General features: G+C 43.5%; 1 protein-coding gene across 8 annotated transcripts; it reads left to right on the top strand.

Moving 5' to 3' along the window:
- The first annotated feature begins 5,817 nt into the window (after positions 1 to 5,817).
- Positions 5,818 to 15,535, top strand: LOC133970211 (dual specificity protein kinase CLK4-like). Of its 8 annotated transcripts, none has more exons than XM_062407091.1 (14): positions 5,818 to 5,869; positions 10,370 to 10,478; positions 11,277 to 11,388; positions 11,584 to 11,672; positions 12,238 to 12,400; positions 13,222 to 13,288; positions 13,368 to 13,481; positions 13,689 to 13,855; positions 13,937 to 14,025; positions 14,142 to 14,262; positions 14,377 to 14,459; positions 14,554 to 14,633; positions 14,728 to 14,818; positions 15,096 to 15,535. In XM_062407091.1, exons 1-14 carry the CDS (start codon positions 5,829 to 5,831, stop codon positions 15,249 to 15,251), a joined length of 1,482 nt encoding a protein of 493 aa, XP_062263075.1. In that variant the 5' UTR covers positions 5,818 to 5,828; the 3' UTR covers positions 15,252 to 15,535. The 8 variants fall into 8 exon arrangements, with proteins under 8 accessions (XP_062263075.1, XP_062263076.1, XP_062263074.1 ...); XM_062407092.1 differs by having other exon boundaries at positions 11,581 to 11,672; positions 15,099 to 15,535; XM_062407090.1 differs by having other exon boundaries at positions 11,581 to 11,672.
- Positions 15,536 to 16,699: the final 1,164 nt, after the last annotated feature.

The raw sequence follows: 16,699 nt of genomic DNA, 5'->3' as shown, positions 1-16,699 counted from the left end.
GAGAATCGTGGCAGATAGAGAGAAGCTGCAGCAGAGTCACTATCATATAAAAAGCAGCTCCTCCTCGATGTGTTTCTTAAAGAGAGCTTTCCTGTGGATGCACGAGTATGGAATGGGAACCCAGCGTTAAAGAGAAGTTCCCAGTGGATAAGAAGGGACCTTGAAGACGGATTCTTGTTGGATCCAAAAGCAAAATCCCAGTATGTCGCGACCTCACCCCGACCATCAAGCAGACTCCTCCTCTCACACGACTCCTGAAATCCTTTCGCCGGCTCCCCTCAGAAATCCCCATTTGCCGGCACAGTCCATTTATTTCCTGGACGAAGACGACATTGTCCAGCCTCCTCTTCTTCACGGAGCCGCTGAAAACACAACTGACCCACTGGTTTCTGACTGGTTTCCAGACAAAAAGCTCAAAACCTGTGAGATAACGATCACAACCTGCTTTTTAAAGGATTTTAAATCTCATCTGTCCTTTCGATGCTTTCATGAGGACAGACTCCAGGTTCGTCTCACGGTGCTTTGTCTCTCACTGAAGTATTTCATGACTGTCTTACACACATGATCGGCACTGGTTCATCTATTTCCCTCTTCTTGTGTTGGATGTTCTCCCGGCAGCTGATAACCAGTGAAACCATCATGAAGAAACCTCTTAATCTTCCTCTAATCTCGTTTCTTTGATCCCTCTCCGGTCCAACCGGTCCATGGTCCACGAGAAACGAGACGATCTTGGTATTCCCTCCTCTGTCCTCCCACCCTCCTCCTCCTCCTCTTCGTCCTCCTCCTCCTTGTCTCCCTCTCTATGTCCTTTGCTTTATGGGCTCTCCGGCTGGACGTCCTGCTCCATGTCCACGACACACTCTACATGTCTGAGCGCCGCCGTATTTGTCGTCCTCCGCCTCCTTCTTCCTTTTCTATTTGTCTCCCCTGATGTCCATCTCTTTGTCCCCGTCCAGCATGTCCTTCTCTCTCAGTCCCACTATCCTCTCCCTCTCTCTTCCACCCTCTTATTCTCCCTCTCTCTCTCTTTCTCTCCATTTCCCAGCAGAGTGTGTGCCCCTTGTTGCCCCCCTCCCCATTTACCTCATCAATAACCGTGTGTGGGTCTGTGTGAGTCTCTGAGTGTGTGTGTGTCTGTATGAGTGAGTAAGTGTGTAAGTGAGTGTGTGTGTGTGTGTGTGTTTGTGTGTGTGTGTCAGGCTGTGCATTAGGAAAATTGGTTCTCTGCGACGCAGTGCTGTTTTACCAAAGTAATCACCACTGATGGTGAGAGAGAGAGAGAGGGACAGAGCGAGAGAGAGAGAGAGAGATGGAGAGAGAGAATCTGGCTCAAATTCTGCTGCTACTGAAGTATGGTCCACACACACACACACACACACACACACACACACACACACACACTGTCACCATGATTCAAGTGAACATAAAAGTGAGAGAGGCCGGTCAGCCCAGTCAACTTTTGAACTCAATTAAACTATGAGAAACCTCTCTCTCTCTCTCCCTCTCTCCCTCTCTCCCTCTCTCTCTCTCTCTCTCTCTCCCTCTCTCCCTCTCTCTCTCTCTCTCTTTCTCTCTCTCTCTCTGTCTCTCTCTCTCTCTCGCTCCCTCCCTCTCCCTCTCCCTCTATCCCCCTCTCTCTCTTTCTCTCTCTCGCTCTCTCTCTCTCTCTCTATCTCTCCCCTCCCCCTCTCTCTCGCTCTCTCTTTATTGTTCTCTCTACCTCTCTCTCTCCCCCTCTCTCGCTGTCTCTCTCGCTCTGTCTCCCCCCTCCCTCGCTCTGTCTCTCTCTGGCTCTCTCTCTCCCCAGTCCAGGCCTCATTGGTTTAAAGTACAAACCAGTTTTAAAGCATTGGCCATATAGGTAATCAGCAGTACTGCCTGCAGGTGAAAGTACTCACAGACATGTCATCAGAAGTATGTGGACATGTGTATTTAATGGACGTGTCTTCGTAGAACCGTCGGTATCGATCCGCTGTAATCACGACCTCAGTCCATTCTTCTGTTTTCGATATTCTGGAGGATTTATGAACGCTCTGTGATTTGCTCCCGTTCAGCCACTGGAGCATTAGAGGAACAGCTCTGGTTTCTAGAGCGACCTCCAGGTCCAGTTCATCCCTGAGGTGTCGGACGAGGTCGAGGCTCCGAGCAGGGAAATCAACTTATCAACAATTAGTAAGAGTTAAAGCTCCGTGACAACAGTCTGCTTACATTCAAACAAGCTGCACAGATATCAGTCCCCTGGATGTGCCTATAAACAACAACACAACAACAAAATAAACACCAATCAAAGATTGACAACATATTTAATATTTGGTCCAAAAACAACTTATTTTACACTTTGCATTTCTTTACAAAACATATTAAGATAATTGTCTTCCAAGCGAGTTTTGTGTAAATCCATTCTGTACTTTTTACGTCCTGCTGACAAACAAACAAACAGACAAACAAACAGACAAACAGACAAACAGACAAAGAGGTTAATTAACTGGTGAAAGTAGAAAAGGTCAAAAGCTTCAATATTTCCACGTGTGTTTTTCCTGCTGTGATGTTTCAACACACACTTGATTTATCAGGTCACTCACACAAACACAAACACAAACACAAACACAAACAAGAACATGGCAGAACGGAGTTGGATTAACACATTCAGGAGGAAAACGTTCGATAAAACAATTAAATCAAGTTATCTGGAACATACTGCGGGTTATTTCAACTCAATATTTATAAATGTTACACTGTAGGTCTGTGTGTGTCTGTGTGTGTCTGTGTGTGTCTGTGTGTGTCGGTGTGAGACGGACTGAGGCCCAATCACAGCTGAGAGCTTTCACATCTGTCTGTCAATACAACTGGCACCGAACTCTACTCTTCATTACAAAGTGCTGTGTGTGTTTGTGTGTGTGTGTGTGTGTGTGTCTGTGTGTGTGTGTGTGTGTGTGTGTGCTCTCCTCTAAATTAAAACCCGTCACCCCCTCTTTCCCTTTCACTTCACGTCTTTGATAAATCACTCACCCGTGAATATTGATAAATAGACGCAGTCGGCTTCTGAAAAATCGACAACTCTTAATCTTCTGCATCAAACACAAAGTCCAACCACAGCGCCTACAGGTGGCCACTCATAGTAACTACACTTTGTCCAACGATGGAACAGTTCAGGTTAATCAAGTTTTTAATGAGCGTTATCGTTTATCTTTGTGTAGTTTCCCAGTTTAATGATGTGCAATTAAACTGGGAACATTTGTATTTTAGTTTGTTGGTCATCGTGTGGACACGTTGGTACAAACAGCCGAGTGGGTTTTTAACTAACTGTTAAACTGTCAATCTTAATATGTTCAGTTCTGTGTTAAAGACCTCAGCTGTTTGAGCTCATTCATTCTGGCTCGGTTGTGAAGGAGCAGTGAGGCTACACATGACTAACACGTGTGTGTGTGTGTGTGTGTGTGTGTGTGTGTGTGTGTGTGTGTGTGTGTGTGTAAAAACCAACAACAGTTGTTGATCGAGCTGTTTTCAGACTCGAACTCCGGAGGACGGCCACAGAGTCGAGTCCGGACTTTCCCCGGAGTTTCACTTCCTCACGTGAACAACGCAGCGGGAGATTCTTCGCTCGGACGCGATCTTACCGGCACAGGAACCTCCGGAGCGTTCTGTGGTGAGGGGCGGAGCAACGTGCACGAGGGAAGACGTACACATCAGAATCAGAATCAGAATCAGAATGTATTTATTGCCAAGTAGGTTTACACCTATCAGGAATTTGCTCTGGTTATTGGTGCATACAATGAACATACAAACATCAAAACACAATAAATACAACACACATAAGAAAAGCAATAAATAAATAAAAAACTGTTTACATATATATATATTTACTCACTATTTACTTCTTATTTACTCACTTTTTCTAATATTCTAAAAAGTAACATTTATTTAGACAAACATATCTAAATATAAATATATATAAAAGATAAAAGATGTAAAAAGTGAAATGCAAAAAAACGGTGAACAGTGTCAAATTGCAATACGCAATGTAATGCAGTATAATATAATATAATATAATGTAATGCTTTTTGTATTAATACCACTGCGGAGATCACATGCTTTTTGTTTACGGTTCATCGACAACGTCTTCTACGTGTGTTTCTGTTTGTCTTCATCCTGAGATATTTGTCTTCTTTGTGTCTTTTGTGTTTGCTTCTCTCTTAAGTGAATTTTAACATTTTCCTACCACGTTCTCTTGAGACTGTCACAACAACACAACATGACTAACAGTTCTATTTACCCACCGAGGCAACTGGGTTCCTAGATTCTTTAAAAGGAGGATCAACTTGTCAAATTTTTAGTGAGTCTAACTGATTTGATTTATCTCTAATTTGTCAACGAGTAACGAGGACTGGATTTATTTCTGGCGTGACGCAGTAAACTTGTTAAAAATACTCAGTCTATAAAGTTGTGTATTCGGTGGAGGGACATGATACTGGACGTACAGAACATAGTGTTGGAGTCACCGTCGCCTGCAGCTGCTGTTGTGACTTCAGCTCTCATGTAACTGCAGGAATTTCACTTCGCAGCTGATGGGGAAAAAAATACATAAAAATATATTGTGAAGATCTGAGCCAGGATTTCAAACGGCTAACTTTAGCTCTGCTGTCGGATTTAACGTGTACATGTTGTATAGCATGTTGTATAGGACCGATTAATCCATAGACTCTGTATAAACATGTGAAGTCACAGACTGCGTAGAGACGACTCGTCCTTCACCTCCTCCCACGATCCACACACATGATGATGACACTTATATTTAGTTCTGATGATGATATTGTGAACTATATTAGTTTAATATGTTTGTTCTTCACTGGACGGATGTGACAGAAGAAATCGGGAGCTCAGATAAATGTGTCACAAGAATCAAACAGCTGCTCCTGTCATGGAGGCTCGTCCGATGTGTCCTCTGCTAAAGGAAATAAGTTAGGTATCATCGAAGCTCCTTTCCTCATCGCTGAGAGAACTCGAGCTGCTCTTATTAAGGCGGCTGCTGGACTCAACACATTCAAATACAGTAGAGTCAGTGATTAACCACTGGTTCTTCTGAGCTCATGAGTCACAGACTGGTCTCGTCCTTGTGAGGCGCTAACATCTCGCTGGGAGCAGAGACCTAAATATCATGTTAAGACCTGGTATTAACGTGTTCTGTCCTCGAGAGGTTCAGTCACATGTGAGCAGATCTGAAGGCTCCTAAATACGTCCTCAGTGCGGCGCTGTCCACGTTGGACTGGATCTCTGAGGACGGACGGACGGACAGTAGAGACGAATCAACAGAAACATCGTGTCCACAAACATCAGGTGACTGATCCTGGGAAAGCCTCCTGGCTTCAGTTCTGGACCTGGGTCTTTGTCCCACACTTTTGTTTACATGGACCCAACAGTCGTGCAGGAAGTGTGGGCTGAGCGTGTGTGTGCTCCCCCCCCCCCTGTATCACTTACTACATCACACAATCTCCTGCATCATCCTGCATCAACAGGTCCAGATCGAACACGGTACACTGTGTTTTCTCCGGGGCGATGAAAGAGGAGCTCCTGCCGGGTCGGGCCAAGGGTCGGCCCCCCCCCCCCCCCCCCCCCCCCATGGCTGAAGGTTTTACAGCCCGGAGCTACGCAGGAATGTCTACGTGTTGGTCTCTTGTGGGACATCGTGTATTATTGCACCTCAGACACCATTTCTGCCTCTCTGCGGCGGGGCAGAGAGTGTTTGCATTCCCCCGTGGTGGGGGGGTTGGGGGGGGGGGCTATGGGTCAAACAGAGCAGCGGGATCCCAAATGGCTCAGAGTCACTGTAGATGAGCAGCAGAGGACATCAGAGCTTCAGTGATACAGACAGGTGAGTGGAGACATCACAGCTACATCCAGAGTCCAGTCAGATTTAATATTGATCTCAACGAGGGATTCAAAGGCTCCTGGAGCAGAATGTTTCAGAAAGGTTTTATTATACTTGCCAATAACTGATTTTTAAAATCATATTTGCCAATAACTGAACATTTTCATCCTGATATTTGCTTTTATTTGCTTCAATGCTGCTTTACTACCCACCTGTCTGTTCAGAGCTTTGTTGTAATGGGGACGTCTCCATTTAACACGATGGTTCAGTTTGTACCGATTCATCAACGAGTCAACTCGGGACCTGAACTGCTAATTAAAGCATCTTCAAATATTGTATAATCGTCTTTAGAAAATCATATTTGACATGAATGATTTTCTGACTACAAATCCACTGACATTGTTAAAGATATTTGTGAGATCTTATATTAGTTTTATTCTTTTTCCAACATTTAAAATCACAAGCTGTTTGATAAACTAGAGACTGGGACAGTGAATTATAACGAGTTACAGCCTGCACAGCGTCAACAAGGAAATTCAATAGATTTATGAAAAGTGAGATTTGTTTCTCCATTTCGTTCTTAACCTGCAGAAGTGAGAAATCTTCAAACAGATCTTCCACTGCTGCAGAAAAGATTTGATGAAGATTTGAATTTGACTTTTACAGTTTTCCTGTGGCAGTGTTTGTCTTTCACTTATCATTTCCTCAAGGTCTAAAGTTTTACTGAAACAAGTTCAATCCAACTCTTTTTATTGAACTGTTGTTGTTTGTTTCACCCAAAGTGATTCTTGGCTTAAAGAAACACAAACAAGCCAAAACGTTTTTTCCCCACGACAGTGAAACAATAATTGTTGAAGCATGATGTTATAGTTTTATATTAATAAGACCAACAGACACAACTGGCTGATAAGTACAGTCAATGTTTTAGTCTCCTGATTCTTATGGAATCTAATTTAATGAGATAATGAAGACTGTTTACAACCAATACTCAACGATCAGATTATTATACAATATCGGAATTTATATAACAATAACCCTACATAATACAAAGGGCATAATCAGACAATGATGTTTTTTACGTGTACATTTACAAAGTAATTTCAGGTCCCTACACCTGATCATTTACATTCAGCAAAAAGAGAAGCTATATTCAAATCTTCTCATATTTTTACAACCTTGTTTCCTGTTAACGAATCGGATTAAATCAGTTTCAACACTCAGAGTCAGAGATTAAATTGTGTTGAACAGTTTTACAGCTCCACACTTTCCCTTTGAGACGGTGACTCAGTGTTCTCTGGTCACCGCGGTGGACCCCCCCCCCCCCCCCGCAGTGTGGTTAGCATAGTGCTAATTGTTGGAGCCGGGTCCGTTTACAGAGTCCCCCCCACAGTGTATTTTCAGCCACATCAGATGAACTGTTAAACCACAACTGATAATCTCCCTCAATTAAAGCTCTCACTCAGAGATCTCAACCATCGGCCTCGAATTCCATCGTCTCACTTTTCAATTAGAGTCGAGCCAAAGGTTAAAGAGTCAAGATTCTTTATTGTCGTTTTACTGCTGCAGATATGAACACAACCGACTGGAGAACGGAAAAAGATTACAACAAAAAGATATGAAAAAACCTAAACAAACATCACGAATGTATAAATATAAAGTTTCTTATGTCGACCCCCTTCCTAAAATATCCAAGTGCGTCCATGGTAAATACAGCAAGAAAATGTCCAGAGGAGTTATAGCGAGCGATTGGTTGTTTTGACGATGTTCAAAATACAAAACCTCAGGGTGTAATGGAGGAGTGTTGCACGTAGAGGCCGAAGACGTCAACTTGGAAAGACAAGGAGATTCCTGAGTTTTTTTCCGATCAGGGATGACGCTGGTGTGTATGAGCTGGAAACAAAAACGCAGTCGAGTGTATATGTCCGATCCTCACAGGCTCCTCCTCCATCGCCTGAAGGTCACGGACGTTTTTCTGCTGCTGTGAATTCGTCTGACCCTTGACTCTTTATTCTCCAGGCTTACAATTCTGCCCCCGTACGTCACAGATGGTGACATTAAAACATAAAACAATATTAAAAAAAACATAATTTTTGAATTTAAATGTCAAGGGGACAGAGATCGATCCCTGTGGGACGCCACACAGAGCATTTACTGAAGAGGAGGAGTTCCTTACCCAAACAGAGAAAAGTCTTTTATCCAAGAAAACATGTTTAAGATCAAATATCCGCCCGATTCTGAGAGAAACCGTATAAACTTCCCTGTTGGAGACGTGTCTGCAGCTGAACTGGGCCGTCCCTCGTCTGCTGAGGGACCCCCCCCCCCCCCCGCGCTCTGGCACTGGCCTGTGATTAGTGAGTGTCAGAGCATCTTAAGTGAGTGACAACGGTCCGGCAGGTTGTCAGCAGCAGTGAGTCGTCCTCAGCGGTGATTTACAGCCGCTCAGACGCAGCTGAGCCCGGCGCCATGGAGATACAGGTCTATTCCTGGGAGACGGGGGGGGGGGGGGGGGGGAGGGGGGGCTCACATGTGGTCCCACATTGTTGGCTATAAAAAGGAGAGTCCCTCTCCAGCTTATCAGCCAGTCAGCTTAGTGCAGATATTCCAATAAACAATTTATGTGCATTCAATTCCAAAAAAAAGCAGTAAATACTTGAGTTTAAACGTTTAAGATGTTCTGCTGAATCTTTGCTTTCTGCTACTGGTCTGGTTCACTGGTCCAACTGGTAACTTGAGCAGGTGGTTGGTGGCGCGGATGTCAAGTCTCACTTCTGACGTGATGACGGTGGATGTACAGAGCAGAAGCGGAGCAGCAGGTGATGAAAAGAGGATAAATAACCTGAAGAGAAAGAGAGAGGCCTCTGCTGTGGAAGGCATGTCAGCTATTTGTGGACGAGGGCCGGACGGGTTGTCCCTGCATGAAGACGCAGCGAGGGGAGTGGGACGCACTGACAAGGTCTCTGGCCGAGCTCCAGTGAATGTGACGCATCTGCGTTCCGTCACGCTCGCTAGTGCAAACTGTAAAGCTGTGGACGAGATAGTGTTGAGGCGTCGGTGTGCAAGGGACATTCTGATTTAGCTACTTGAAGTAAAAGGTAATATTTAGTGTTTTTCATATTTTCAGACTGGAACCATTAAAAGCAGTGATTTGATTTGACTCTGTGATCTTTAGTCTGAAGCTGGGAAGCTCGTTCCTCTTCGTCCTGGAGTCTTCATCGTTGTCCAGAGAACCTTGTCGGCTCTGAGAGGAACGTTCCTTCATGACCGTGAAGTTATTTCCAGCTAATCCCATGAACACAGGAACTAAAGGCTGGAAATAGGTCGTTAAAAATATAGTGACAATGAAAAGTATGTGAGCTCTGAGGAGTCACCTGGTTCTGCTGCTCAAAGACTTTCCTTCTGCTGCTCAGGAGACAAAAGTGTGGTTCTCCAGAAACCATCTCGAGTCCAGACATCTTCCTGAGTTTTCCTTTCACAGGAGATTTTCCAGGTCCAACTCGCTCACAACAAAAGGAACCGGTTGGGAACGTTCAGGTGTTTTCTCTCATGGACTCACTCAGACATTTTACCTCAGGGCTGCAGGAGAAGTTCTGGAAAACATCTGAAGCAACTGACTCGAACATTTATATTCTCAGATAAACAGCCGCTCTGGAAAACGTCAGGGAAACACCCAAAGTTCAGTTCAGGTCTGAAAGCAGCCTTTACATGTGAGTGGCTCTTTTTACTGCTTTGGAAAATCAAATATACAGGATATGTGTGTCCGGTAATTTTCAAGATTAATAACTTTAATTTGATTCTAAAATAAGATAACATTAAGAACATTGTACAGTAAAATCTTAGATTAAAAGTAGGTTGTCTCAGGGAAAACAATACAGATAAAGGAAATAAAGTAAATTATTGAATAGATTGAATAGAAGAAAGAGAAGAAAGAGAAGAAAGAGAGATAAATAAATGAAATTCAATTTGGTTAAAGTTAAACCTGAACTTTTCAGGTGCAGAAACAACAAGTGTCCTGCTAATAAGTAATAAGTTATAGTAATAAGCTTTAAACAAATATTTGCTCTGTGTTTTTAAGTGTTAGAAGCCAACAAACATTTCTTTCCTTATACATTTGACTTTTCCATTCTTTTTTCTGGGCTTTTTAATTAAATTAAAAAAGCTCTAAAAACCTAATATCCCCACAGAGATCATCAAGGTTTCATGTTTTCTTCTCACCCTTGTGGCCGCTGCTCCTCTAAATGTGGGCTCGTAACTCAAGCTTCTCCAAAGACCAGGGGAAGCCCTGGACATAGAGACCAATGGGTTTGGGCCGGAGGGGTCGGTCACTATGTTTAGCTCTGAAAACAGAGATGATGGAATCAGGGGCTGGACCGGGGAACCTTCACCCCCTGTGGATGAAGGTCCGTGCAGGACGGAGGGTTTGAATACCAGGCGGAGCTCAGAGGACGAGCTGTGAAGTTCCTCTGAGGCCCAACGTGACGGATCAGCCTTGTGATTGTATTTTAGATCTTTCCACCTTTGCAGAGTGCGACCGAGCTTCAGAGAAGAAGAGGAGGACGACGCTGAAGAGTTTGTGAATTCTTCAATCGGCTGCTGCACCCGGACAGAGCAACAGGTTAATAGAGATTTAATATTTAATGAATGCATCTTTCAGTCTGTAAACTTGTGTTTTTCTGTTCAATTTGATCCAGATTGAAATGTGTTGATTAATCTCTGCTTGACTTCCATGAGATTTGGTCCAGATGGAAGAACAGAATGAATCCTTAGTGATAATCTAATTATGATAAATTACTTTCAAAAAATCCTTTATGTTGCTGGGGGGGAAAAAAGAACAAATTCTAGTACAGATGAAATACTAGTGGTACTTTTAGACTGTAAATAAAGATGGAGGACATGTCTCCACTTCCTCTCTCTGTCCAGAATGAGGCTAAATTGACTCTGACTCTTGAATCAACAAACACTTGAACATACGTCGTATGATAAGAACTTTCTAAAATGACAGAAATCATAAATTGGTCCCATCTGTTAACATATAGACTCGACCCGCCCCAACATGCATATATTTGCATAATAATACACAAACATACATGATGTCAATGGATGAATATTTAATAAATAACGATGTGGACACGTTATGTACACATCCAGAAGTAAAACTACTTCATTAAGCCTACGAATAAGATCAAAAAAGATCTTGAATACTACATGATATATATATAAATATATACATACCTATAAGTGCCGAGAAATATAGATAAATTGTAGATAAAACAGGTTCCAGAGCCGAGTCTGAGGAGCTGAGTCTGAGTAGCGGAGGACAAACCCGCCTGATTTCTTGCGGTGTTGCTCTCGGGCCAAACTTTCTTTTTTTACCTCCCTCATGTCCCTGTGATCCGGTGTCCTCCGTGTCCAGTCCTCAGCAGACGTCCAGGGTCTGGAGACGTGGGAGCAAAGAGAGGAGACGCAGCCCAGCGTGGAGATCTGCACCATGGGAATCAAAGACGACGACTGTGGCTACAAGAGAGGTAGAATCACTTCCTTGATTTCCCTTCTTCTCAGTGGAGGACACTTTAAGAGGCAAATGAAATTAGGTTTTCGTCGACTCGGTATAAATAGTGTGTCGTCAGTTATCCGGAAAGAAAATCTGACTCCTGCAACAGTTGTAAATGTATTTATACATCAGGAACTTCTTCTTCTTCTTCTCTCTCCGCTGGTAGAAGGTGACGAACCCAAATCTGACCTCCTGCAAACTGAAGGAAAGAGCGGAAGCTTCAAAAGCCTCCACGTCATCTCGGGAACAGAAACCTCGGTACAACAGTCTTCTTCTTCTTCTTCTTCTTCTTCTTCTTCTTCTTCTTCTTCTTCTTCTTCTTCTTCTTCTTCTTCTTCTTCTTCTTCTTCTTCTTCTCCTTCATCTTCTTCTTCTTCTTCTTCTACTTCTTCTCTGAGTGTGAACATAATAATAAATCTCAGGGTCCCGACTGGGCAGTAATCCATCAATCACTCTGAGGGTCTGATCATCCATCTTGTCTAAGTCTAATAAATGTGTCGTCCCTCACATGAAACATGGGACGTTTGTATAAATGATTTTTTTGCTTTCACTATTGAAATTATGAATGCAAAATTATTTGTGTGTTGTTTATATTTGTGTGGTTTATCAAACATAAGAGGACAAAACGAAACTGATGTTAGTCTTATGTTTATGGTTCTTTTATCTTATTTTCAACATTGCTTTAACCCTTTTTAAAGATTTTAATAATTCTAACGTCCTTTATTGTCTTTATATGTTCTGTTGTTTTAACGTCCCCCTTGTCTTTGTCCACATGTCGACCGCCACCACCAACACCCTCTTCATCACTTCACCACCGACTCAGCCGGACGACCCCTCGCTCCGCCTGGAATCTGCTCCTCTCGGTGACAGCGCTGTCAGTGCGGGCGGTGATGGAGTGAAGAAGAGTCAGGAGGTGCCGAGCTGTGAGGAGGACGAAGAGGAGGGACACCTGGTCTATCACGTCGGCTTCGTGATGAACGGAAGATGTATTCAACGCCTTCATTTGTCTCTAAGTGTCTTTTTGTCCTTGTTGTGGCTTCGTTGTGTTGAGAATTCAAACCAGCAGCAGAAAAGTTGACATTACTCTCACGTCCTAAGATATTAAGAGGAAGTTAGATCTCAAGTGAATCGAAAAGTAGCTGAAGTTGAGTTTGTTGGTGGTGTGAACACAGAGCTCACTTTTAACAGGCCGTTAAGTAAATTGGACCAAAGTGCCTGAACCATAGTTATCTAGGTTCTATAGAAGTCTATAGAAAGTGACTCTACTTCTCACTTTATAATGTCAGTAAACATTTAGGAGTTTATGTCTCAGTCTCAAGTCTTCTTCAAACAGCTGATGTTCATTTAGTAATTTATGATCATTTAGAGTCAAAAAGATCATAAAGTACAGTATGTATTGGTGGGTGGATACCACAGTGTGAGTGACAGCAGGTAATATCCAATGGGTGCAGGTTGCTGGTTAAACGCCACGGCTCAGTGCAAAGTATTTGAGGTCTCAGTTAGGCTCCATCCCCTGCTCCTCCAAATATGGTTATATCTGGTTTAAAAAAAAACTAAAAGACAAAATGCCAAACTCAGAAGTTCACAAACCACTGACCTATCGTTGGTTTTCTACTTATTGTTTTTTATTTTTGGAAACATGTTGCTGCCTGATGCTTGAAAGTAAATTCCTGACCAAAGCAAACACTGATATGAAATATTAAAGATAAATAAAACTGCATTTTTGGTATAAAGATAAAGGGAAGAAAAATAAATCTGCTGAAAGGATGAAACATGGAAGTGACTCCTGTGAGTTGCTGTCTTCCAGATGAGGTGGTTTCTACGCTGGGAGCTGGAGCCTTTGGAAAAGTGGTCGAGTGCATCGATAGAGAAAAGTAAGAAAAGCAGATTTAATAAGTTTAGTCCTCGTGGAAACCGAATGCAACAGAAATAAACGTGTTGTGTTTCCAACAGAGACGAGCACGTGGCTGTGAAGATCGTGAAGAGCATCGAGTGTTACCGTGAAGTCGCCCGGTCGGAGATCGCAGTCCTGGAGGAGATCAACAGTCTGGATGACGAACACAGATTGTGAGTGAAGCTGCAGACGAGTTCATCCTGAATCATAAATCAATAAGACAAACATCTGTAAGCCAGTGTTTGTAGTAGATACCTTGTTTTTTAAATTGATAAATCTGCGGATAAAGTCGTCAGGATCAGTTTTGTGTTTTACTTCGTCAGCGTCTTTGGTTATTTAAACACCACGGCTCAGGTTGACGGATCACTTCCTGTCCCCAGTGCCTGCGTGCGGATGCTGAACTGGTTCGAGCACGAAGGTCACATCTGCATCGTGCTGGAGCTGCTCGGCCTCAGCACCTTCGAGTTCCTGCGACAGAACCACTTCCTGCCATTCAGCGTGGAGCAGATCCGCCACATGGCCTTCCAGATCTTCAGAGCCGTGTGCTGTAAGTCCAGTCCGTGTGTGTGTGTGTGTGTGTGTTTGTAAGCACAATAACCCCAAGTGTGTATTTCTTTGTGTGTTTCAGTTCTGCACCGTAACAAACTGACCCACACGGACCTGAAGCCAGAGAACATCCTGTTAGTTTCCTCCGACTGCGAGTTCAACGACGAGGAGGTAAAACTTCTGATCATGTGAGTGTCAGCGTTCAGAAAAGAAGAAAGTAGAAATAAGTGTGTGTGTCCTGTGTGTGTGTGTGTGTCTGTGTTCATGTGTGTGTGTGTGTATTGAAGGAGAGGAAACTGAGGAGTCTGGATGTGAAGGTGGTGGATTTCGGCACCGCCACATTTGACCATGAACACCACGAATCCCTGGTGTCGACACGGCACTACCGAGCTCCAGAGGTCATACTGGGTACACACACAACTCTCACACACTCACACACACACACACACACACACACACACACTTTACCATTCCAGATAAGCTGCATGTCAGTGTTTATTAGTAAGTGTGTGTCTGTCTCAGATCTGGGCTGGAACCATTCGTGTGATGTTTGGAGTCTGGGCTGTGTCCTCATGGAGTTTTACCTGGGACGCACACTCTTTCAGGTACGCATGCACACACACACACACACGCACACACACACACACACACACACACACACACACAGCAATACATTGCTCTGATGATCTGTCATTTCAGACCCACGACAGTAAAGAACATTTGGCCATGATGGAGAAAGTCCTGGGACCGATTCCCCCACAACTGCTGAAACAGACCAAGTAACTTCAGACACACACACACACACACACACACACACAAACACACACACGATCTAGGTGTAACTATAACCCACGTGTCGTGTATTGTGTGTAGAAAGCAGCATTACATTCACAACGAGCAGCTGAACTGGGACGAGAGAAGCTCCTCTGACGATCACATCTGGAAACACTGCAAACCACTGGAGGTAGGTGTCACCTCCTCTCTCAACCAATCAGCTGCTGACCTGTGACCTCTCATCTGTGAGAGGTCACAGATTAGAGGTCACAGATGAGAGGTCTGTTTGAACCTTCGCCTCCCGATCACGTCCAATAGCTGCGAGCTGATCTGAGGTGACAGGAAGCGAATGTTTTATTCGCCTCCTCGTCGCTCACTTCATATTGGAAGTGAACAGGAAGTGAACGTTGACCACTGTAAACATCTGCATACGCGTGACCGTGCTCCACCTGTCGTTCGCCCCTCAGCAGTTCATGGAGAGGAAGAGCGAGGAGGAGCGGCAGCTGTTCGACCTGCTGGGCTGCATGTTGGAGTACGACGTCTACCGGCGCATCACCCTGGAGGAGGCGCTGTGGCATCCGTTCTTCAGCCCCATGAGGACAGAGGGGCCCCAGCGCAGTTAGCACACACACACACACACACACATACACACACACAAACACACACTCGGGATCAACCTCGGACTGTTATTTAATGTGATCACACTGTGTTTGGGTTTATTTTTCTGGATCGTTGACGTGGAGGATTTGATTATTTTGTGTTGTGGAGACCATTCCAGTTTATTAGACAGATACACATTCACAGTCTGCGTGTCATTGTGAAGAAATCAGAGTGATTCCATGTTTCCCTTCATCGATTCTCAGTCTCCTGTGTCTGCAGGTTGTTAATAAATATTTTTGCCTTTTGATTTCTCTTCATTTTTACACTGTTTTCCACATATTGTTAAATTTGCTGGACGCAGACGAGCAGCAGCGGATTGTCCATCTCAATGTTTATCACAGAAAATAATCAAATGTGACTCTTTGGTTAATTAAAACTAAACTCAATGTTTTCCAACCTGATATTTGGTTCAGACTTTAAACTCTGGTCTCTGGACCAAACAAGGAAGGTGTGAAAGAGTTCCTGAAGTTTCACAAACTCCAAAAACCAAATAAAAAGTGACGACAAAGTATAAATGAAATCAGAAATGTCCTTTAGTGTGTGTTACAGTGACAGAAGAGACGTCTCAGTCGTGTCTCACTGTTTACACAAGGGACACAAAAAAAAAGGTTAAACCGATAATGTGACACACGGCAAAACAAGCAAAGATAAATCAGCTGCATTTTCCACTTCTGCTCCCCTGATTACACTTTATAGACTCTTCACAAGCTGGAGTAAATGTTTGCCGTGCGATCCCCTTCGTAGAAATCACAGACCTCATCTGGTGTGAGTGCTTCGTCGATACACTCGCTAAGTGGACGGTAATCATTAGCCAGCGGCAAAACAAGTCCTGAGCAGGCAAACCGCTCGTCTGTTATCTGAGCAGCATCGGCTCAGAGCTACTTCATCACAGGGATGTAATAAAGCAGCCTGAAGCGAAGCGTCCGAGGGTCTGGGCTCGTCACTCGTGTGTAATGCTGCAGGTTCCACTCTGTCTCCTGAGCTGTTGATTCACTCGGCTTCAGAAATCTTAAAAACCACAAACTGATTCAGGAAACACAAAGTTCTTCTTTTGGTTAACCTGGAAATATCCATTGATTTCTGATGCATCAGTGAAGCTCCTGCACATTTTCATTATTCCAGCTCCTCACTGTGTTTAAAGTCGTCCTTTGTTGTTGTTGTGTTATGTTGTGTACTGTTTGCTGGTTGTTGCTCTGGGGTTTGTTTTGTGGGACGTGGATTGTGGGGCTGTATTTATCACACATTTCTTTAGTTTTTTACTAATTTTACTTTAGTCAAATTTTTAAACTGGCTGCGTTAAATGTTAAATAACTTGTAATTTAAAGGTGTTTTATGTGTTTAATGGTTTTCTATTCAGCAATGGAATCTTGAATTATTTATGGTCAATGTATAATTTATGCAATAAATGTGT

This window comes from Platichthys flesus, chromosome 15 (genome assembly GCF_949316205.1).
Source record: "Platichthys flesus chromosome 15, fPlaFle2.1, whole genome shotgun sequence".
NCBI lineage: Eukaryota > Metazoa > Chordata > Actinopteri > Pleuronectiformes > Pleuronectidae > Platichthys > Platichthys flesus.
The sequence above is the reverse complement of the archived record's forward strand: the minus strand, read 5'-3'. Positions and strand labels throughout refer to the sequence as shown.